Source organism: Poecilia reticulata, linkage group LG3 (genome assembly GCF_000633615.1).
Source record: "Poecilia reticulata strain Guanapo linkage group LG3, Guppy_female_1.0+MT, whole genome shotgun sequence".
Lineage (NCBI taxonomy): Eukaryota > Metazoa > Chordata > Actinopteri > Cyprinodontiformes > Poeciliidae > Poecilia > Poecilia reticulata.
This window is the reverse complement of record NC_024333.1, coordinates 30244058-30268383: the sequence shown is the minus strand read 5'-3', so window position 1 is coordinate 30268383 and position 24326 is coordinate 30244058. Positions and strand designations below refer to the sequence as shown.

Below are 24326 nucleotides of genomic sequence, written 5' to 3'. Positions count from 1 at the left end.
GTTCCAGTTTCATGCATTTGAATAATTGGGAGGCCTGAAACTCCAAAGTTCCTCAATGCACTTCCTCCAGACGGCATATGAGGTTTGTCATGTGTCGTGTTGAATCTGCGAGTCAGAACCGATGTGTGATTGAAGGTGGATGAGTATTAGTGGTGTGCAGAGATGTAAATGAACCAAATGTGTGTGTTCACTTGAAGATGTGGCGGGAGGGCGCACAGGCTATGGCTGCCTCGCGGCCATGTTTAACAGTCTGCCCCTCCTGTTTACGCCAGGGTACTAATCATGCACACTGGGTCGGCGGGGGGGGCAGGCAGAGTGTGCGCATAGTAATGCCTTCAGACGGGTCTCATATGAGTGTCTGCGTAGATCAGGCCTTTTTCTCTGATAATAATGAGCCCTCTGGGTGAGGATCAGGCTGGAGACACTCAGAGGAGACGGTCACAAAGTGCACCATTCAGAAACCTCAAAGAATCATTTTCGCTTAGGCTTGTCCACCAACCGTCATCTTCTCATTTTCTACCTCCATTTCCTTATCACAAATTAACAGCAGTGAACTCCAAACTGCCACGACAATTAAACAGCCTGCATAGCAAACTAAACAATCCATCCAATCTGCTGTCGGTTCCCCTTACCGCCTTTCAGTCTCATACAGTCATCATGGTAACCCTGTTTGTTGTTTGAATCGTTCTCCACTCGCTCATGTTATTCATTTTAATATTAATGTTTGTGTCCCTTGTGGATTTTCTTCCCATGTTGTTATTTTCAATGATCTTTGGGACCAATAAAACCCACCTGTTTAAGACTAGACTGCCTACTCCTTGTGATTCACCGTTAACTTTTGATTTTCTTGCTGTTGTTTTTGCTTTCTTTCCAAAGTGACCTTGAGAGTTATGAAAGATGCTTCAAAATAAAATGAATTATTATTATTGTTATTATTATTATTATTATTATTATTGTCGACACCTTACACTGAAGCTTTTATAACATTGCCCATTATATAATAGTGTGCAGAGTTGAAAAGGTATTTCGTTCATTATTTTGGTGTTTTGACAATGATATTGCGTCTTAACGTAACAGCTGAAGGCAGAGGCTGTGGATTTGCTTTTCCTTGGAGGACAAATTAGATTTCCTGCAGAAACCCCAGTAAAAAGGTCAAATAATGCTGCACTAAGACTGTTTTCCTTCTGTCATATAACATTTAGAATATTATTATGATTCTTATAGTCGTCAGGCTTGAACATAAGGGCATGTAGAAAGAGAAAAGATAATGTTTACCCTGCACCTAAATTGGAGGACTCTGCGGTTTTGGCCTCAGGGGAATGAGTTCTTAAAAAAGCAGCTTTTGTCCTGCAGGACAGGGATCCTCACATCATTTTCTCAAGCAGAGGTCCAGACTCCGAGTATATATGAAACCGAAATCAGATATTTACGTAATTGCACAAAAAGATACTTTACCGTTATTTCTCACTGCCAGACATTGTATCAGAGTGAGCCTTTTCCCTTTTAGGTAAGTTACGATTTCCCAAAGTTATTTGTATTAGCAATGCTGCTCTGTGGTTGGTTGAGCTGTTGCCTTACAACGGGACGGTTCTGGATTGGACTCTTTGCCTGGGGTGTTTCTGCATCAACGAGTTTGCATGTTCTCCCTGCACATGCATAGGTTCTCTCCGGGTGCTCCGGCTTACTTCCAGAGTCCAAAAACACTTTGGACTTTTGGAAGCAATCATCTGCAAACATTTTTATGTTTGCAGACGATTTATTGAAAAATATATATATATTGAACTTATTTGAAATTCAATGGGATATTATAATCACATGAAACTATTCTTTGGTAGACCAATCAGTAAATATATGTGAAAAATCAACTTGCCCTGCAGCAATAAAAATGGTGCATTTGGGTAAAAGCGGTCCCTGATGATGCACAGGCCTCCCCCTGCGTTTATGCAAGGTGTGTGGTTGCATGTGCATGTCGTGTATGTAGGCTAATTCAGCGTCTTGCATGTTTCTACTCCTGCACAATGAAGCTTGAAGGAGGGCATCAATCTTTTACGTTATCCCTGGGAAAGTGATTTCCCCCCCTCATCCTTTGGCAGCACAGCACAGGACTTTACTCCTCCTAGTGGCGGTTGCGCGGCACAGGATAGAAATCTCTTTCCTTTCAAGAACTACACTTTGTGCTCATCTATCATCATGAATTTTTATGCACCATCAACACGGTGTAGATAAGGAGTCGTCCATTAATGACTACACAATTAGAGAGAAGGCTTTAAAGAGCGGTAGGTTTCAATTTAGGAATCATAAACCTAGTGAGTTGGGAACTAATTGTAACTGCCTCTTGAGAAATGGAGGGCCCTTCCAGATGAGGTCAGAGTGACTCAAAATCAGTTTCAAACAGCTTTTACAAGGCTGTTTCAGTCATCCACTTCTGACAGGCTAATGCATATTTCTTTTGATTTACTCTCAGAGAAACTTTTCAAGTTTTAATTAAAAGACAGGCCTCTTTCCCGACACTTTGGAGTCGGCAACACAGAAGGTGGAGACAGACCTGTCCCAGAGAGACCACGTATCTTTGGACAAAACGACTGTCTCGCTCCATTTATCATTGTACGTCTCCCCGTTTCTCGGGTTCTCTCGCCCCATGTTCCAGCATCTGAATACCTTTGGGGCAGAGGTGGAAAGTGAGGAGATGAAGCCGTTCCCATCCCACTGCTCTCTCGGGAGCTTGGGTTGGTTTGTGATCTTTTATCTCACATGATAGAGACACATCTAATCCTGTTAGGATTTAATATCTTCCTGTGGCAAAGAGGAGGCAACAGGAAGGGTGGAGGGGGTGGGGATGAAAGCCGCAATGTTTGAGGAGGTAGCGGGATGTTTTTTTTCTTAATTTGCTGGCCCACATATTTCTTTTAGTTTGGAGTGTACATATGCACGTGTTTGTGTTCCTTTGCCTGCGTGCCCTCGTGGGATCGTCCCGGCTGCTGCCTGCATGTCTGACAGCCTCCTCTCAAGGTGTTTTCCTCTCGCTGTCTTTCTGTATCTGCTCCATCTTTGCTCCCTCAGTGAGAAAGTTTCCCCTCAAGGCCCCATCTGAGCTCCAGGCCCCCCAAGACCTCCGCATTCCCAAAGCCCCCTACACACAGGAGCCCCTCAGGCTCCATGCCGGACCACAGGGAATACCCCCCCTCCCTTCCAAGAACCCCAAGGCCTCTCAGACGGCAAAGCAGCAGCTCTGCACAAGAGCTCTACAGCCCGAGGGGAGGGTAAAAGCTGTCTGGGAATACAACTAAGAACATGCTTCACTTAGCAGTCAAACAGCCCTGACAGCGCCTCCTGGTGGTGTAGATTTGTTTTCGCACACAGGCCTCCTTGTAACTCAGTGAAGTTTTGTCCCTCGGGCCTTGACCTTGTTAACAGTCCCCTTGGGGTCAGAGGGGCCAGTGTGAGCTGCATGTGCACTGACCTTTCCAGCTCCCAGAGGTTGGAGAACAGCTTTTTAACCCGGAGAATCTCAACAGGAGGCAGATGTTGATGCAGGATATACATGGGTTTAACTAAACCCAGATATATAAAACACAATTCCCTTTGATTTGCTGCACTGCAAAGGTTTAACAAAGGTTTAAACTTGTCGAATAAGCTTTGTCCGTACTCCTGGTGATTTGCGCAGGACATAAAACAATGCACTGAAAAAGAAAAGCTTCAAGATGCTTTGGTTGCGGAGTTTGTTTGTGAAGCTAGCATGCCTGCTGTCCTACAGATGTCTTGGATTGTGCATTACCAGGTGTACGTCACCTGAGATTACCCACGCCGACACCCCTCAAAGGCAAACAGCCAGCAGTACAGCTGAGGGGGCATCTGGTGGCGTGTGTGCATGTAAGTTCGAGTGTGTTCATGCATTCAGATCGGAGCTAACGTTTCACAGGAGGGGATAGAATCGTGGCGCACATTTGCTGTGTTGGTGGAGAGCTGAAATCTACCACAGCGTTCGGTCAGAAACCTTCTCATTCACGAGGAATGCAGTGAATCAGGTAGATCAGTGCCGGGGTCGAGGTCAGCGTCTCTCCAAAAGCATGTGATAATGACGGCAGTAACRACTGAGGATGTTTAAAGCATTTGGCTCTCGTCTGCGGTCTCTGTTAAGAGTGAACTGGAGTGAGTAAAGTCTTCAGCTCGGCGATTCTTGTGATCTCCCCCCATGATTCACAACGCCCCTGCCGAGCCAGAACAAAGAGCGGCCCTTCCTAATCAAAGTGCATGGGATTAAGAAACAGGAAAGAAAACCGAACATCACAGAGATAATGCCTCACAGCCATTATGCGGATTGGAAAACAACCTGAAGGACGGCTAAGATGAACCGAGTCTGACCCTGAGGCAGGAGGAAGGCATTTTAATCTTTGTTAGCTCTGCAACTGTAAGGCTCTGCAGCAGGAATTAACCACTGCAGGCGCAAGAATGGGAGACACTGTAGTAAAAAAAAAAATTGCTTTTGTTCACTGTTCAACAGCTAAAGTTAATGATTGAGAGTCTGACACGTCTGCAGAAAAGTAGAGTGAAAGACAAACCAGTAAAACAAACTGTATATCTTGATAATTGCATCATTAGACGTCTTCGAGAAGAGAAATTACCTGAATCTACATAAGCCAAACTTTCTGAAATACAAGATTCTGCAGATGAATTCATAATTCAGGACAAGCCACCCTGATCCGGGAGCAGCAAGAAAGTGTGTTACGTTTCAAACGTCAGACAAATGTCTGAAAAAAGAAGAGGCAGATGAAAAAAAATAGCTTGATGTCTTGAGTCCTTCGGTTCTTGACAGCAAGTGCAGATAGTGACAGGGGTCTGAATGTCCTCTGTTTGCACGTCTATTTGTGTTTGTATGCGCTGAAGGATCAAATATGTTAATCCACTTCTAAATATACCCAGCCTGCATGTGCGTGTTTACATTGTTTTTTTCCATTTACATGACGAAATTTTCCCTGATAGCTGGGCAGCAGCTCTTTCTGCCCACATTCAGCCATGTTTTATTAACGTACCTGCAGTGGCTGAATCATCTCATCTCTTGCACACAAGCTGACACACAACTCCATCCACAACATTTATATTTAACGATGCCAGGCTCACTATGAATGGGCCCCCTTGTTTCTCCCTTTCACTGACATCACCAAAAGTGTTGTGGACTTTCAGAATCAAGTAGGAGGCCGAGAGCAGAGCGGACATGTGCAGTCTGAAGTCTGAGGCGGAGGGAAGTAAATTCCATTTGGACTGAACATGCCGACACTGCCACCATGTGGCTCCAATGTGGTGGAAATCAAATCGTGGACAGGTCAGCTTGAAGGACAAGCTTATTTGTTCTTCAGATGAGCTTGACAAAATACAGTTTTGACAAATGTATTTTGTCAGAAAGTTAGAATACTGTCTAAAAGTTTATTTTGTTAGTATTTTTTTTTTCAAAATTAAAAAGTCTGTCAGCATTTTATTGACTTTGTACAAATGTCGTGATATATTTCAAGTATTTATTCCTGCTAAGTTTGATCATTATAGCCTGCAGCTGATGAAACCCCAAAATCAGTTTCAGAAAATTATATTTAAAAAGACCAGTTACAAGCTTTTTATGATAGAAACGTCAGCAGCGTACCGACAAGTGAATCTATGTACTCTATAGTGCATGGAAGGCAATTGTTCTGTGCCAAAGTAACTTAGAAGAGGTTCAGCACAAGGAACGTGTCTATTGTGGCCTTACCTCAAACTGCTGTCCACATCTTCTGAATTTTCCCCATAGCCAGCATTTTAATGGACTTTCATTTACACTCAATTCAATGTTGCTGTTTTCTGGTGCACTTTTTCCTACCACTTAACTTTCCATTGATATACTTGGATAGGGGACTCTCTGGACAGCTACCTTCTATAGCAACAATCTCTCATTCTGTTTTATGTATGTGTTTTATTTGGTTTCATGTAATATTGAAATGTTGCTATAACAAAGTGTTTCATTAGCTGGAACCCAAAATCTTAATAATGAAAGAAATAAGCACTTAACACTACCATACTATGTTTGTAATCAATATGTATGAGTTTTTATTTTTGAATTGAAATAAACTGACTGTTCAATGATATAATTTACTGAGATGGACCTGTCCTGATTATGATGTTTATCCTGTGTAGATGGGGGGTGGGGGGGGTGTAGCTTCAGTCTAGTAGACCTGAACCATACCTCCATGTTCTCTAATGAGATTTAATGGGCCACAGATGTTACTGGTTATGAAGATGTGTGTCAGAGATTTAAGAGGGTCAGACCTGCATCTTGTCAGAGTCACAGAGGGGCACCACTTTACTGTCTTTCACCGCCGGCGCACACCAACACTGCTCATAGGTGGCCTCTCTTATACTGACAACACCCAGTACTCTGTGTCTTTCACACACACAGACATTCACACAGAACACTGATGTCAAATCAGTTTTATGAAACAGCACAGATAGTGCCTAAGGAATGTCTGGAGTGTTACACAAAAAGGCACCACGTACGATATATACAAAGCACTTTGGTGAGTAATATCGACTTTAAGGCATATAAAAATGTAGACAAAAAAAGTGGAAATAAGAGTCCGTTTTTGTGATCTTAATGCAAAATCCGTAACATTTTCAAAGTCGGACAAAAAATCAAACAAAAAATAAAACAGTGCAAGTACATGACAATAGAATAGTGTATTAATGTTTTCCTCATCATCGCCCATAAACAGCAAAAAAAATTATAATATCCTTGGCTCAGAATTTGTGTGGCACTCTATCATCTCAAGGTCTGAGATTTGATGCGATGTAACCTTAACGAGCAGCGGTTGAGGAGTATCCTGATGATTTTAGCCAGTCTGTTCTTCTGGCGTTAGATGTCTGACTGATGCCGTCGTCAGCTGCGCTCACCGCTTCACCACGTCTGGCAGGCCACCCTAAACTGCTGACCAGGCTCCGGGCTTGTTTCTCCGCGAGCTGGCACAACATATTGTCACCTTCTTCTCCTTCATGTTACTCCCCAGCCTCTCGCTGCTCAGATGGCAGGCTGCAGCTTGGTCAGGTTCCTCTGGTGCATGCTGTTGTGGCGCACCAGCTCGTCAGAGCGGGCAAACTTCTTCTGACAGTTGGGCCAGCGGCAAGTAAAGGGCTTCTCACCTGACAAAAAGTGGACAAACGAAGAAAAAACAAAACAAAACCGAAGAAGACAGTGCTTTAGAATAACAGGCGGTGCAGTAAAGTGCATGAGTTGAATTCAGAACAATTGAGAGGAAGAAAATAAAAGGTATACGCACTTGTTTTACCTGTATGAGTCCGAGTGTGTGTCTTAAGGTGATCTGACCGTGAGAACTTTCTCTGACAGGTCTCACACTCAAAGGGCTTCACTCCTGCAGACGTGACAGTCACAGTCACAGTGGAAAAATGTCAAGAGGAAGGGTGGGGAGTCAGAGTGTGAATGCACAATTAGATGGAGCAATCACTGTCGAACACTGGCTGTGGTGCAAACAGCATGGTTACGATTTCAAAACAAAACAATGTCCTTGTATTTTATGACTTGAAGGGATTTCTGTTGTTTACATATACGTGTTGTTCACACTGCAGCCTGAAGTGGCCCAATTCCGATTTTTTGGCAATTCCGATTTTTTTGCCGGGGCCGTTCACACTGCCAGTAAATGCGACCTGTATGTGTTCTGCAGTGTGAACGGGCAAACGACCTGAAAGTGTCCCGCATGCGCAGTAGAGGGCGCAATAGCGTCAGCGTTCWCAGTGTTCTGCCAACCGCCATAAAAAGAAGAAGTGCTCAGTGTTTGCGGAAGTAAACATGGAGGCTAATGGTGGAGCTTAGCTTACATATTTGAAGTTGTTGTCCGGCCGGAGCAACATATTAACAACTTAATCCTCATAGAGTCTGTCATGGTTGTTGTTTTTCTTCCCGCTTGCACATATCAGGACGCAGAATAGTCAGATTTGTTGAGAATCAGTGACATTCAGTTCGGATGAATGCGACCTRAACGTTAGGTCGCATTTGAATCGGATACGTATCGGATATGGGTCACATTCGAGAAAGAATCCGACCTGTGCTGTTCACACTGCCATGAAAAGATCGGATACAGGTCGCATTACGTCAAAAAAATCGGAATTGGGTCACTTCAGGCGGCAGTGTGAAGCACCCATATATAAGTCAGACAGAAACAAAAATATATTTATATTTATTTCTTGTGTATTGTTCATATTTAATTATATGATGCTCACACTTATACAATACATTACTATTATTATATTAATAGCAGTAATTCATGATAGAAATCTCACAGTAATTAGCAACAGTAGGGTTTTATTTACCACAAAGTGGAGACACCTTCTTATGTGTGTACGTAGAAACTTCTTATTTTAACAGGTTTCTGCCTCCAGTCATGATACAGATTGGAGGCAATGTGAAAAACAGGTTAAGTGAACGTACCTGTGTGTCTGCGTTGGTGTCTCTTCAGCTGATCTGAGCGAGAGAACCTGCGGCCACAATCCGTGAAATCACACCGGTAAGGCCTTTCTCCTGCAAAACAACCCCCAACACCACTGACATGAGCATTTCTTTATCCCTTTTGGTGGCCCAAATGTGCAAGAATCAGCTTGGATATTTTTGTAGCTCTCACCTGAATGTTTTCGGCCATGCATCTGCAGATGCGACTGCTTGAAGTATCTCTTGTTGCAGCCGGGATGAGTGCACACAAAAGGGCGCTTCTCGTTGGCCTCTGCAGACTTTGCCGCCGCAGGAGCAATGCCGGGTACCCGTCTGACATCCTTGGAAAGACAGAAAAATACAGCAGAGGTACTTGTTAAGTAACTTACTTATTAACTACAAGTGTATATGTGTATGCGTTTGGGTTATCTGTCTGACCTGGAGTCCTTTGAAAACGCCGTGTGTGTGAATGTGGTACTGGGCGCTGACGAGCATGGGTGGGGCCGGAGCTGGAGGGTCACTGTCATAACTGATCGCATGACTGCTGGCAAGTGCAGATTAATAAAATGCAAGCAAGTGAGCTGGATTTGAGGTTTCAGAACAAACTAAAACGAAGCAAAAAAAAAAAAAAAAAGCTTCTTAACTGTAACATAAACTGCAACAAACTTATCTGGCAGCTTTTAAATAGATTTCTATTACATGAAACAGAAACATGTTATGTCACGTCATGTGAGCTGCGCTTGACTAAACCACATCTGAGTCAGAAAATTATTGTGTTTGATCATCATATAATAATTTGTTCAGAAAGATACATTTGACTAAAAAGGCAAACGTACCCTTTAGTCTTCATAATACTTGAAACATTCAAAGGTGAAACTCATCAAATATAAAATATACAGATAAAGACACTAAGTATATATATGTATACTCTTCTTTGTGCCCTGTTTGTACTACTGGCAACAGCCGCTCAGCTAAAACCCTCTTCCTCCTTCTTTGTAGAGCTCCACCAAACCCGGCCCAAAGGATTAATGAAGATGCCATTTTAAAAAATACACAGTTAAAAAACAAAAAGCGGTCTCACCTCTTCATTGTTGATGTCAGGGTGTTCATTTGGTTCCATGTGACGCATTCCAGCTGGGACGCCATTTGGTACAGGTTATCACTGACATCAAAAGAAAATAGTATCATGAGACGATATGAAGGTGATTAGATGGAGATCTTGTGTTTAAAGTAACCGCTGATAGTTTGTTCATTAACTCTTTCCACCCACCCACCAAACTATAGTGCTCTCATTATAAAACACATTGAGGCTGTTTTTACCTTGGCAGAACCCACTGCCAACACACACACACACACACACACACACACACACACACACACACACACACACACACACACACACATACACACACACACACACACACACACACGCACGCACGCACGCACGCACGCACACACACACACACNCACGCACGCACGCACGCACGCACACACACACACACACACACACACACACAGGCATGCACACTTTTAAAGACGCGATTGCACTCTCTGTGGGAGTGAACGCCTCCGTGCCTAGTACACCCTGGACCAGAGCATGACATCACTCTGTCCTCAGCATCATTAGTGGCGGGAAACAGTTTCGGGGGAATTCTGGACGGCATTCCTTGAGAAGTCCTTGAGGGAAGGATCGCGATGGCTCGCTAATCAGTCCTGAGCTATGGTAAACTATGGGAAGACTCATTGACGTCTGACGTGTACTTGCCATGTGTGTGTGAGCGCGTGCACGCACGTGCGTGCCGGCGTGCCTCGCTTGAGGGTTTCCAGTTCCTGCCATGAGCTCTAACAGCAGCACACTCTTCCTCCTGCTTATCTGCCGCTGTCCCAATATTTGGGTTGCACATGTTTCTTTTCTCCAACAACATCTCCAGTCGGCATCTAAAGAATGTCCTCCTAATTTACTGCTTGAGATGCTTTACATCAAAACGAACACAAGCTGAAGACACATTTAGTGTCTGAAACAACCAAGTCTCACACGTTCACTGAACTTGTCTGTTGTACTTTCTTCCTCGTTTGTGTGTGTGTTTTTTTTTTTCCACCCCCCTCAGCGAGGACTCGGACACATCAGCGGTAGGTCACTCTGTGTTTGTTTTGGCCTACTGAGCATCAGTGGGCAGCACTTAACCTGAGAACAAACGAGGATTCATGATACAGACAACGCAGAAGCCAATGCAGAGCTCCTGCGTGGGCTCAGAGACGGTTCACACTTCCAAAAATTACCAGGAAATCGTCAAGCAAGTGGAAACAATCTGACGTTGACAGATGAGCGAGGAGTCCAAAAACGTTGGCGTAAGAGGGAAAATTTTGTTCAAGGGTGATTGAAGACAGACAGAGTGAAAAGCAGGAGCAATAAATGCGTGAAGAGGGGGTAGTTGTACCTGTTGTAGTTTCTCAGCAGCAGAGCTTGATTGCTTGGGCAGGATTCTGGAGGACTGTGGCAGCCAAACATGGGATTTGGTGTGGAGTACTGCTGATCAACTAAAAAAAAGAGATGTAAAACGTTCATTTAAAATAGGTCAGCATTGCGTGACCTTTAAACAAGACAGGCTGAAATCCCTGTCTGCCTTTCTTGCCCCTTCACACTACTTTTTTCTATTGTGCAGGGTGTTTCGTTTGTCTTTGTGAATAAGGAAGAGGACTTCTTGCTCTTAAAATAAAAAAAGTAATAATGTTTTTGGGATCACTTGGAATCAGTAATATAGTTGCTTCCAAATACACTCAAAAATACAAAGCTGCTGTCCGACTGTTAAATATTTTTGCCATGTGTGTTGCAAATCCTTCCATGTCTTTGACATGTGTGTCTCGCTTTTGCTGCATGCCTGGTTTGAATAGTGTGTATGTACTGAAAGCAAGTAATAAAAAAATAAAAGTAAAATGATTTACTATTCACGTGAGGTAGCTAGTAGAAACACTTTGCTGAGACCAAACGTTTGCCCACCTACACCCAAACTAACCACTAATAGTGTGACGCAAGCTTAAATGTCAGTTCTCAGCTGAATTTTTACCATAGATTACATGTTTAATAGTGATGTTTAAAAATTATCCAGCACAAAGAAAACATAAACAATTACAACCATTACACTTTTGTTAATAACAGTATTATTGTACTTTTCAGGTCTATTAAAAAGAGGAGGAGGTAAAACCCACACATTTTCGTATTTAAGATATAGAAAAGAAAAGCAGGGAATCCTGGAAATCAGTTTGCTTTTTCAGAAAAAATAAAGTAAAGTAGCAACGATGTTGTGCGTTTTTTGTTAGCATGTTGGCAATACAGTGATGAAAACTTATCTCTGATAGGTTATATTATCATGGATAATGTAACCCATCTGAATACATTAAATTATTCTGAATACATTAAATTAGATTAATACTTTGCTAATTTCTGGATAGCATTACCTTATTTTTACTTATAACCAAGCATAAAAATAATAATAATAATGGCATCTGTTTACACGACAGCTGCAGACATGTTAGTTCACATGTTTATGCACAAAAAGCTGTTGATGACCTATAATGTATCCATTTCTCAGTACAGCAAAGATGAGAACAAACAGACAACAGAGCACTTTTGTGCTACAAAAGTTAGTTTGGTAGCACAAAACTAACCTTTGCTTGTTGGTTTTGCACCACAGAAAACTAACTTTTGTGCCACAAAAGTAAGCTTATTGGGCTATTTCTGGCAGAAAAGGTCGAAGTTAAAGCTTGAGTATTGAGAATGTGCACTGTATAATTTGCGTATCATAAAACACTGTAAGATCCAACAAAAACCAGACGAACATCATTCTTCCTTGGAGAGCCCAGAAATATTATTGTACCTGCATGCACTTTCATAATATATTTGTAAAACAATTAATTTAAATGGCTTGCACGTCTCCTCTTTTCAAGACGCTTGACGAGAAACTGTGGTAGTTTTCAGGTTCGTATAGTATACTGCTCCCCAGACAGTTTCTGACATTCCAACAGAGTCTCAGAAAAGTTATTCCCTTTAAGTTATGATTTCCAAAGTCATTAAGGGAAACTGTGTTTACGCGTGCCAGAAACGGAGACACTTGAATGAAAGTGGATATTAGCGATGGTGTTTGTGATCTGAGAAATGATGGGTTGCTTCTTATATAACCTTGATGATGAGACGCGACAGTTTTCCAGTCTGGTGGAGACGCGTCACGGCGCAGACATTTACCTATGCTGTTCGGCGGTGACAGCGTGTCCTCGTGTTTGAAGGACAGGCTGGAGAGCTGGGGAGTGTGATGGGAGGGTGTGTGACCGTAACTGGGGTTGCTGTCTAAACCGACTGCTCCATAACCTGAGAGGGGAAAAAAAAAACAAATGAAGATGGCGATGGAAACAGAAAAAAAAAGAAAAGAAAAAGATGTTATTTTTCCTGCTCGAGCCATGAAAGGTCACAATCTGACAAACGACTTGTGATGTCTTAAAGGTTGCAAAGTTGTAATGTCGGTTATCTGTACTCTGCTGGTAGTAGCTCTTGGGCCCTGGCAGGGTTACCGCGGAGAGACATTCATCACACAACTAAATCCTCTTTCCTCAGAAACATATTCGTTTTCCCCTCATCTATCTCTGGCCTTGTGGTTGCAAAATTTATGGCAGGKGGAAAAAGAAATCTGGCAGAAAAACAAGAGACAGTCTGAGAATGAGCTACTGTTGGATGCACTTAGTAGAAGAAATGAACAAAGTCAATCCCAACTCATGTCTTCAACAACAGTAGCTTCACATTTAATACAGAGCACTTTTAAAACATAATGTTAACTTTAAGTGGAGGCTTAATTTTGTTGTATAAATTCTTAAAATGTTTATTTGACACACACACACACACGCACGCACACACGCAATCTCTCTCTCTCACACACACACACACACGCACACGCACACACACGCACACGCACACACACACACACACGCACACACACACACGCACACACGCACACACGCACACACACACCAATGAGGGACATCCTGAGTCAGACCCAAGCTGGAAGTTAAATACTTTCTTAGAAAAATGACTCATTAAGTCTTAAATCCCTTAAGCATCTTGAAAATTGTTTTCTGTTTTATTGCTGCATCAGAAACCACTTCCCACTGTAAACTGCATCGACAGAAACAGCCTACCTTCATTTAAAAACGTGAGTTCTGATAGCACAGTGATAAAATTAAGAATATGAGATTTCCAAAACTAGCATATGAGATGGAGTTTGTGAACTAGATTTGTTTTTGTTTTGTTTTTTCCCCTCCAGATTTCATTTAATGATCTGTGAAGTCTAAATACAGTCTTGTTTGGACCATGCTTGTCAAAAGATGTGATGGCACGTCTTTCCGTTTGACGTTTACATTTTTGACCTAAGAAGATATCCTCTCGCTCAATGAGGCAGTACAAATCGAGAGTTATTTTTCTCACACACAGTAAAATTTGACACCTAATTTAAAATGTTTCCACGCTGCTTAGCAGGTGTTTTTGTTTTTTTTTGCTTCAGAATAACCAGAGTGAAATATGTGCTGTAAAGCTTTATACAATTCAAGTAAAATTTAAAGAATTTGAAAGCTTAGTTTGTGTGTTAGAATCCTGGACTTGGCAGAGATCGTCCTGTATTTTCAGCCATGCTTTCAACTGGTTACTTTTGGGTCACTTCATAAAAAAAACAACTCAGTCCTCAGCTGATACTTGAGTCATAATATCCTGTTTAAGACATTTTTCCCGCAAGTGTTGACTGAGTCCAGAACTGAGAAATCTACTACAGATCCGGTCACAGCTGTTACGGTTCGTAATGATCCTGTTGAGACGCTGCTCTAAAACATTTAAACATGAAGGTAAATGAAAAATCTCTACGCTGCTTTAGTCAGTAATAAAGAAAATGACATGTTTGTCTTTAACTAATTCTGTTAAAGACAGATTTGTGACTGCGGGTTCCTCACCCTGATTCCTGGCCGGAGGTGGGCTGTCCACGCAGCCGGGCAGGTAGGCCCCAGTGGGAAACATCCTTTGACTCGCGGGCGTCTCTCCAAAGGTGCCGACCCGACAAGGGCCCGAGCCTGTGAACTGGCCGGAGAAGTGAACGGTAAAGGCCCCGTGCCCACAGTGCGGGTCCTCATTTAGGTCAGCGGCCCCCCAGCTGGGCTCCTGCTTTATCAGGGAGTGATGGGAGTTCAGGGAGCTGTAGGGAGGGCCAGGGTGAAGGTCAAGCAGCTGGGTCCATTGGCCGCCTCCGACAGGTATCCCTCCAGCTCCTGGTAGGGATGGCACAGGGGGTGCTGGTGGTAAGAGGGTCAGATCGCAGACATCTGACCCCACAGACATGCCTCCGAAGTTCAGTTCAGTCAGCATTGCTGAATGCAGTTCAAAGCAGTCCAAACAGAAAATGGATGATACTCCAGGAAAAAGGAATAAATAAATAAAAACGACTCAGGTGATCCTAAGAGGTTATCAGTAAGAGTAGGTGAAAAACCAAAAAGTTTGGATCCAAAACGTCTTCAGAAACAAACATAAGTTCTCGCAGTGCGCTTCCAAAGTCATTTTTTCAGCCTGTCGTGATGCAGGGGGAAAAAAATAACACTTAATTGAAAATGAAAAACCTGGATGACAAACTTTGAAGCTTCTCAGGTAACCTGCAGAAGAATTACGATTAAGAATTAAGACTGCTGAGTTAATGGTGTCTGGATGCTGTGTCTCTACATTGTCTGGCTTTCCTTTTTCTCCTGAAGCCTGAAATACTGCACAACTCTGAACAGGGGGAGGAGCCAGATGACTCCTCTGCTTTGGCCCACCAGCTACAGGCTGCAACTATCTGAGTAGATTCTGACAAATGTCACCCTTGCTTTAGAGGGTGTTGCTCTCCTGCTCTCTGTCCAAGCTGAAGCGTTGAGGGTTTGAGTGAGTTAATTAGATGTTTAGTGTTTCTGTTTGTGATCGTGTGCAATCGGTTGTCTTTAGCTGTAAAACTTTAAAACGAAATGAAAATGTGTGAATTCAAATTATGTCCCTGGGAAAACTTACGAGTTGTTGTCTGGAAGTTTTTGAGTATGTGTTCCTTTTTGACAAATGAGCATCATCAGACGTCATGTTCAAGTTCATGTCCTTTTTTAAAAAAAATATGTATGTACAATAATTAAGCACAGTAGGAAAACAGTATGAAGAAAACCGGATAAAAATAAAACATATTAATCAGACAGAAGATACAGAAAAGATCTGTTTTGTAGAGGTGAGTGTTTGCTTGCTGACAACGTGAAAAAAAAAATGCTTATTGTATCATCTAAAAGTGTAATATAAACTCTAAAAGTCAAAGTGGTTTTGTGTGAATTTTCCCCTTTTGGACTCCTTTGCTAAAAGCATTTCGCATAAAGTGCACGGCCTTGGAGCAAAGCCACATCACACAAAAGGATAATTATTTATTAGTGGAGGAGAGAGGGAGTTCAGTGTGGGTGTGTGTCAGACACAGAGGTTCCAGCTTCGACTCTAACTTTACTCAAAGTGGAGCTGTTCGCAGGAATGCAGGAGCTTCAATAGGCCTGCAAAAAGTAGCCAGCTGCTGCGGATCTTTTAACATTGTGATATTTTTCAAATCAACACACGGGCTCCTCCTTTCCCTCAAAGCCGAGAACAATCAAAAAGCGTTACAAATCAATGTTTTTGCTGTTTATTTATTTAAGGAAAAGCAAGAAAGTTTGCTACATTAATTGTAACAAAGTGGTTACCTTTTTTTATATTCCCACAATAACAACACTTTTAAAATTATTTTTGCAGGCACATTGAAACATGATTCAATGATTACTTTTTTTTTTTTTAGTGCTGTTTAGAAACTTACTGGAATAGGATTTTCAGCATCTATCCATTGCAAAGTTAGCAAAAACAAAAAAAAACATATAGCGACATGTCCTGTGACTTAATGAAACAAAAAATATCAGTTCTGCCTGGAGAAAATGGGCCAAAATTCAGCAACCTTTACAGATATTGTTTCTAAATGATGACGCTTACCTGAATTTAATGTAAGAAAATCACCAAAATTCTGGCATTTATGAAATAGAAACCTATCCGTCGTCGGGTACGTCCTGGACAGGTCGCTGGTCCATCACAGGGCAAGGATAAGTGGCAATAGGAGACATTTCTTTTATAGTCACTGATTTTAAAAAGCTAGCAGTGACTCTGTCCATTTACCTTTTAATGATACAACCTCAATCAATAGTTTAAACTGACACATCAAAATTTAATTATTTTTACATTTTATCTGCATTTGAAAGCATCAGAACTGAGCTTGTGTCTTCTCAGACTCCTCTCTCTAGTCTTGGGCAACATTAGAGAATTTCAATTTCCGCGGGAAACGTTGGCAAACGCAACAGCTGCACACACACCAAGGCAAACATTTGTAGTTATTCCCACAGAGCCTTAATTCAAAGCTAATTTATTAATTTCCATTGTTTGTGCCTCTGGAGGGAAACCGTTTTGTAACCTTTCTGAAAATAAATAAAGTTTTCGCCACTTTTGTGTGGTTGCTTATGAATGCAAGATTAAGGCTGGTTCCAATCTCCTCTTTAGCATATTATAAACTAACTTATTGCATTTATTCTGAGTCAAACAACTTGTTGCTGAATATGTTCTACATTGTAAAAGTAGTTAAAGCAATCTATTAAATATTACACTGTTGCTTTGGTGCCACTTTTCCCTCAATGTTGAAGGTTGGGACCAGTGTGACCATTTTATTCTATGTTATATTGTGAAGTTATGGAAGTTTCATAGGAAACTGTGGACATTAAACGTTAAAAACCTAAAAAGACGGACCTCCACATGAAATAGTAGTGCTTCATAAAACCTCTGTGGTTTAATTCAAAATGACCTTTATAAAGACAAAAAGTTTTTTGATATCTTAGTTCAAAACAGCATTAATAAGGCTTTTTGAGAGTTAGAAAAGTTGCTTAAAAGTAGGAATGTGCTGATACGTGTCAGATATGTGTTGATGATTCACATATCTGACTTTTCATACTGGCCAATACTGATCCGATACATCCATCCATTCATTTTCTTTACACCCTTGTCCCTTATTGGAGTCGGGAGGGTTGCAGGTGCCAATCTCCAGCTAACGTTCCAGGCGAGAGGCGGGGTCACCCTGGACAGGTCGCCAGTCTGTCGCAGGGCAACACAGAGACACACAGGACACACAACCATGCACACACACACTCACACCTAAGGGCAATTTGGAGAGGCCAATTAACCTGACAGTCATGTTTTTGGACCTTGGGAGGAAACCGGAGTACCTGGAGAAAACGCATGCATGCACAGGGAGAACATGCAAACTCCATGCAGAAAGACAGGGGCGGGAATCGAACCCAGAGCCTTCTTGCTGCAAGGCAACAGCTCTACCAACTGCACCACTGTGCAGCCCCGATCCGATACAGGAAAACAGAAAAAAAAAAGTTAGTTAGTTAGTAGCACTGAACTGAGTAAGGAAGAAAAATCAAAATGGGGGAAAAAAATAAATAAAAGTGGAGTTTTTCAGACATGTAATGATTTTTGTTTTTTTAAGCGAAGATAAGACTATTCAGGTGTTTCATAAAATGTTTGCTCTTTCATGCGTGTTCTTCACTGCAATTTAAGGTATTTTGAGAAGCACTTATAAATGTATCCAAGATATTCTGAGCCTAAAGTGTAAAGCATGACATTTGTTCAGAAAGTCAATTTCATCCCATTTTAACACATCATACAATCTCAAATAGATAAAAGGTGTTAAGAACTTCATAAAAATTATGTATTTTCAAAGTTCAGTGATCAAGCTTTTTCTTCCAAATTTAGAGCTTTACTTTAAACCTCATAAAAATGGACATTTAATTAATTTCATGCTCGACTGAGTTCAAACTACTAAAAAAGCCCATCAGATTTGAGGCAGGAGACTAGAGTTTGGCATTAAAGAGGTGAACAGTATTAACCAGTGTCTGTCATCACCATCTGGAACATGGCTTAGGGTTCCAGCGAACATCACTGACCCCAGTATCAACTTAAAAACAACTGCTGTGTGAGGGAAGAGGGGGAAACAGAGGGGCTGGGAAGAGAAGTCACTTTTAAAGTGATGAAATCAGCAGACAAAATGCTGAGCTGGCTTCACAGACAGTTTTTAGTCATGATTGCAAAATTTTAAGCATGTAACCTTCAATATTTTTTGCGTATAGCCAATGCCAAATCTGCCGTATTTGTAAATTTATTAAAAGGTTTTTGTCTCAGTATTTTAATGTTTGTAGCTTGAGTGTAGCTTGAGCTTAAAAATTCTTCTTCTGTTTGGTTTTGTGACCACATGGAAAAATAAGTGATCCCTGACTTTCTTTTTTTTTTTTTTTTTCAGAAATAAACAAGTGCAAAAGGCAAAACTGTCATCCCTACGGAGAACGTTTTCACGTAGCGGGTTTGGAAATAGCTACAAAGAAAATGAATTTCTCCCAGAACAATTATAAAAAAGCCCTCTGTGGTCCACTCATCACAAACAAACACAAAGTAAAGTAATTTACTGTATGGACTAAAGGTTGTGGCACAGTTCAAAGTGTGTTGCCAAAACTCGGAGGGAGAGACAAAATGCGAGAGGCCTCTCAGCCAACGCAAATGCAGGCCGTGCCTTGAGCAGAGGAGTCTTTAGCGAGGATTCATCAAAAGTGACAGGGCCGGGGGAGAAAACGACCCTTTCAGGCCACATGACGAATGGCAGTCCCCAAATACATCCATTCTTCAGATCAATCTCTGGTTAACTCAGGGTTTAAAACAACATCTCAGTGGAGGAAAAAGGGAAACGGTCAGCGCCGCCTCCGACCCTTAACAAGAAATAGACAAGCCTTTCAGCACAGTGAGTAAGAGGAAATCTGAGAAGGTTTTGGCTCCGCCAATAAGAAGAAGCATGATAAACTATACAGAAATGGGATCGGGAAGAGGTAAAAGAGGGGAATTACTGTTTTTCCATTTCAATAAACATCTGTATCCATGCTACTGCATTTGAAGATAGGGTGTTTACTGCTTCTTTTTTTTTTTTTACTGTTTACTGAATCAAAAGAAAAAAAGCAGGATTAACTTACAATAAAAAAAAACAACATAATACAACTAACAGCTTGTAGTGCAGGAGAGTGCTACAATAGAGCAACAGGTGGTATTTGGATGTGCTGAGAGTAGCATAAATAAAAGCTCAGACCTTCACTTCTCTTTGTGGGCATGGAAACAAGTTGATAACAAACCCAAAAACATGGTGTTGAAATGTTTCATCACTTCCTTCTATCTGCCTTAATCTCTGTGAAATGGATAAGACTGAACTGACACGTTGGGAAGAACATTTCTGTTTTCCTTCGGCTATAAGCGCATTTCACTTACTAACAAAATACTATCCACACTATGCCCTCACCTTGTGTTAATAAATAAATAAATCACCCTCTAATCATAATAACTGGCTTTTCCACTCCTGAGATGAAAGTTAAGACTTTTGTTGACAGAGAGCAGAATTTGTGGTTCAATCAGTCCTGACCTATGGATGCCATATTTACTCATTGCCTTTCTTAACATTGGATCACGTACACAAACCTTAACAGAGATCATTGAGGTCTGCCATGCTTGAGATGTTGTTCTGGGTTCTTGTGTCAGTTCATTTTTGAAATAATTATGATCGGTTGGCCAGGAAGATTCACCACTGTTCCATGTTTTCTCTTTTTTTTTGTTTACAGTTGCTGTCATTGCAGCTGCAGTCCCAAAAGTCAAGCAGGTCATAAGGTGTTGCTTTTTGAGCTCTTTCAGTCTACTTCATGTTGTCAGATATGCTATATTGAAAAAATCTATTTGCTACAAAGTAATTGGGCCATGGTTGTGAAACTGTACAAGAAAAAGAGTAGTTAGTCACACATTTTTCATCATTTGCCAAAGGGGGGATTTTCCACATTGAGCCAGGTTGACTTTGTAGTTTCTATTTTATTTATTTAATTTATTTTTGGTTAACTGAAAACATCTGTGAGGGCAAAATCAAAAAAGTCTCAGGTGTTTGGGTTTTCCTTTGTGTCTTCGTATTTCGGTTATATGCTCTTATGTTAGTTCCCCCCCCTTAGTTTGAAAATCTAATTTAATTTTGTTCTGTAGTTCCTCTCCATATGTGTTACTTTGTCTCCTTCCCTGTTTGTTCTTTGCCTCAGCTGTCCCACATTTCCCTGAGTAGCTCACCTGAATCCAGTATCAATCTTCACTCTTATCTCATTTTACTAGCTCACTGATTTTCATAGTTCTTTGCTGGTTATCTCATTGTTTTGGTTGTGCTTCTTGTCCTGCTCGTCTTGCAAATTCTCCATTAAGTTTCTGTGTTATTGTTAAAAAATAAAAAATACAATTTGTCATAGTCAATTTCCTTATTTTACACATGACAGTAAATTTTCTTTACAGCTGTCACTGAATACACATTGTCAGCACCTTTTGTCTAAACACAAAAAGGAGCACTTAGAGTTCCTATAATTTAAATGTATAATTAATCTTTCTCAAAATCCCTTTTGACAAGCACCTTGCTATGGAACCCTTCACTCGCAACACACCAGTGCAGTTGTTTACATCTCGTTTGTCTTTACGATCCATCGGCGGTGCAACGGATAATCGTAAAACTATCATCCTAGCAACAAGTTGCTAGGATGATATGTGTGCAATAACTTACTGTAACAGTGACGGCTACGTTCGTTGCAACACCTCTTGTAACTATTCCTAACTGGAACTGTCACTAACAGGATGTCCATGACCTAACAACGAAAGGTTAAGGTCATCACCAAGAGGTCATCACCAAGTGTTTTGGACATTTAAAGACTAAACTTACCCTGACTGCCATCTGGTAAAAGACAGAAAATTATTTGGACAAAAATCTTTGGACAGTCTTTATGACGTAAAACCGTGTGTTTTGTTTAAGCATGGAAGACAGGTTCTTTGAAAGCCCTTTTATTTGATATATAAATTGATTTATAAACAAGATGACGAGTTATTTGGTGATTACTCCACTAAATAGGTCGGGGAAGAATTAATTAATGTGTATCGACTGCAAATTTTAAACAGGCCTAGAATGTGTGGTTTTAAGGATAAGTCCTCTTCTCTTCCAGTGGATGTCCAAATTCAGATGCCGTGACTCAGAGCTGTATTATTTCTGAGCAGTGATTACTAAATTGGAATGCTTAAGCAAAGGCTTGTTTTCATTATTATCGGAGGTGTATGACACACTGTCATCATCAAACTTGCATCGACCAAATACGTTGAAGACAAAAAACTGCATTCTTGGGAGTGGTTCGTTTACTATGCGTCACGTAACATATTTGATTGTTGCTGAATAATCTTTTTCTCATCCCAGCAGGTGGCTTTATGTCAGGATCAAGGCCGGCCCTTATCAGGTCTTTACAGTAAACCACAGCTTCTTCCTCACTGTCACGCCCTGACAGCTGTGGCCGGGGCGTAAACAGTCATCAGAAAACATTTTAGATATCTCTAGTGGTTAATATCTGTTGTCATACCCTTGAGCCTCATTTTGAGGCTAGGCGAGCAAAAGTTACCGGTATGACTCTGAGGTACGTGCGCAGTGTTGGGAAAGTATAAAAATCACCACAATCAGCACAGAATGTAACCATAATGTCTGACGCTACATTTAAGGGAAAGTGTTGCTTTACCAGCCGTCGCTCTCAGGACTAATGCAGTGACACATTTCAGTCTTAAGTAAATTGTAAACATAGATTTTCTGGATTGCAAAATAGTTTTATGCAACAAACCTGGTCTCATTATTATATACTGATTCCAGATTGTTTTGGGGAGGTTTTCTTGAAATTAAGTTGCCTAAAAAAATGTTTTTAAAGTTTAACAATCAAAGCTTTTATATTCTCAAGTTCAGGATGAGCAAGTGATAGCTGTTCAGCTAACAGCTATCACTATCACATTTATTTTATATTATTATTTACCAAAAAAATCTGTTTTCAAACCAATGAATATTTCAATCCGGATTTAATCGATATCAGTGACGTGCGGTGAGGTTCATAGCTGGTGAGGCACCGACTTAATTATAATCGGATTTACAAATCTAGACCCCTGCATGTTTACGTAAGGAAATTTCGCGCATGCGTACAATGCTGGAGGGCAAAAAGACTATTCTTTAACATGTGATGCTTAGCCGCGCCGCCGCAGAATAATTCCGTTGTCTCAATCAAACTTAGACGTAGATATTATTAATTTTGTGCTGTGCTTAACAGCAAAGGGAGAAACAGTTAAAGTACAACTCAAAACCATATGTCTTTCTCGCTCTCTGCATCAGCGCAGCTACTGCATGGTTAGATCTCTGTTCCTGTCTCTTACTCTGCAGTTGTGCAGTCACAATGTCTGGGATCATGAGCGCCCCCAGCGATGAGGCAAGAGAACTGCCGGCCTCACCTCGAATCTGTTCTCTGCCGTTTCTGATCGCTCCTCAGCACACGAAACACGTTACACACACAGTTGGTGACAATAAAAACACAGTACATTAAATACATAAGCTAAATTATGGAAAATCAGTTCATACATTAAATGTTTTTAACCATTTTATTGGCGACGTTCAGACAGGAGGAGCATGCTCTCATAGAATGCAATCGGTGTAGTTAGCAAAAGGTTGCGCAATCCCAGGTGAGGCTCACTGCTGCCTCACCGGCTTCGTTTCCACGCATTTGAATGGGAAAATGCAAACATTCAGCTATTTTTAAGAAAAAAATAATCAGATTTGGTTATAGTACAAACCACAGGGTGAAAATATCTTTATAAATGATTTTATTATTATATATTATTTTTCCATGATGACAGGTGAGGCTGCCTCCCCTGACCGCCCGTCACTGATCGATATATATATATATATATATATATATATATATTAGATTCTTTAAGGTGATCACAATCTAAGGTGCCCTAAACTTAGTTAAGACACTGATCAAGCTCTTTTTTGAGAGTATGCTGTAATACAAAGAAGGTTTCAGAAATCTAAAACAGCATTTCAACGAATCTCTGCACAGTTTTAGATATTAAACTATAGATCTTTCTCATGTTGTCCCAGTTTGATGTTACCCTGAGTAGTGAGCTATAACTTCTAGATTAATTTCTTCCCCAGAGATGGTGGATTGTTCAAAGAGCTCAATGCAATACACTTGTCCTAATTTGATGATGAATAAAGCTAATTATGGCGACCTTGCTTTGGAATTTTGATAATTGATTCAGATGTGCTGATAACAAGCACCTAATCATTTAATAATTTAATATCTTCTCTAAGTCTGACTTGAACTGCGCTGTATGATTGATCACTTGGTGTGGAAGGTCACCGCATGAACTGAAGAGCTGTTAGAATAGTCCATAGATGCTCAGTGGGATAAATGATGTGCTTACACACGCACAGTGCTGCCCCATTGGACGGGGGATTTTAACTGATTGCATCTGGAATGAGTTTTTCAATTATTAAAATGGTATGAACAAATATCTTGCCAGTAGGGGGCAGAAAAACAGTGCTCACTAACAATAAATAATGATTTATACAGCTTTAAGTGGAATACCATAAATTATCACAAATCACCACAAGTTCCAAAGCCTAGATTGAGGCAACCAAACTTGGAAAACATATCTTTAGACAGCTTGATTTTTCAGTTCAATTTATCATTTTCTAATTGCTAAAAGCAAGTGATTAAGTTCAAAATGAATCTATTTTTGTGTAGATGTTGACCACGATAGTCCATTAGAAGTGTCTCCATGGGAAGTGGAAGGTTCTGGACACATCTCCACTGGCTTTATTTGTTTATTTGTTAATTAGAGTACGTCTTGGGGGGGGTT

At 41.0% G+C, this 24326-nt stretch overlaps 1 protein-coding gene across 4 annotated transcripts; it reads right to left on the bottom strand.

Moving 5' to 3' along the window:
• Positions 1–6438: 6438 nt before the first annotated feature.
• wt1b (WT1 transcription factor b) lies at positions 6439–15256 on the bottom strand. Of its 4 annotated transcripts, none has more exons than XM_008405876.2 (9): positions 14444–15256; positions 12699–12821; positions 10897–10996; positions 9540–9620; positions 8897–8999; positions 8652–8799; positions 8462–8551; positions 7305–7388; positions 6439–7158 (listed from the first exon to the last, which is right to left on the bottom strand). In XM_008405876.2, exons 1-9 carry the CDS (start codon positions 14850–14852, stop codon positions 7037–7039), a joined length of 1260 nt encoding a protein of 419 aa, XP_008404098.1. In that variant the 5' UTR covers positions 14853–15256; the 3' UTR covers positions 6439–7036. The 4 variants fall into 4 exon arrangements, with proteins under 4 accessions (XP_008404098.1, XP_008404096.1, XP_008404095.1 ...); XM_008405874.2 differs by having other exon boundaries at positions 8897–9002; positions 14444–15231; XM_008405873.2 differs by having other exon boundaries at positions 7296–7388; positions 14444–15225.
• Positions 15257–24326: the final 9070 nt, after the last annotated feature.

Excerpts from the sequence above, each read along its gene's own strand:
- wt1b (XM_008405872.2), bottom strand. The coding sequence starts at position 14,852 with ATGCTGACTGAACTGAACTTCGGAGGCATGTCTGTGGGGTCAGATGTC. Across the intron at positions 12,822-14,443 it reads ACCTCCGGCCAGGAATCAGG|GTTATGGAGCAGTCGGTTTA; the intron begins GTGAGGAACCCG and ends TTCCCCTCTCAG. Across the intron at positions 8,552-8,651 it reads GCATGGCCGAAAACATTCAG|GAGAAAGGCCTTACCGGTGT; the intron begins GTGAGAGCTACA and ends GTTGTTTTGCAG.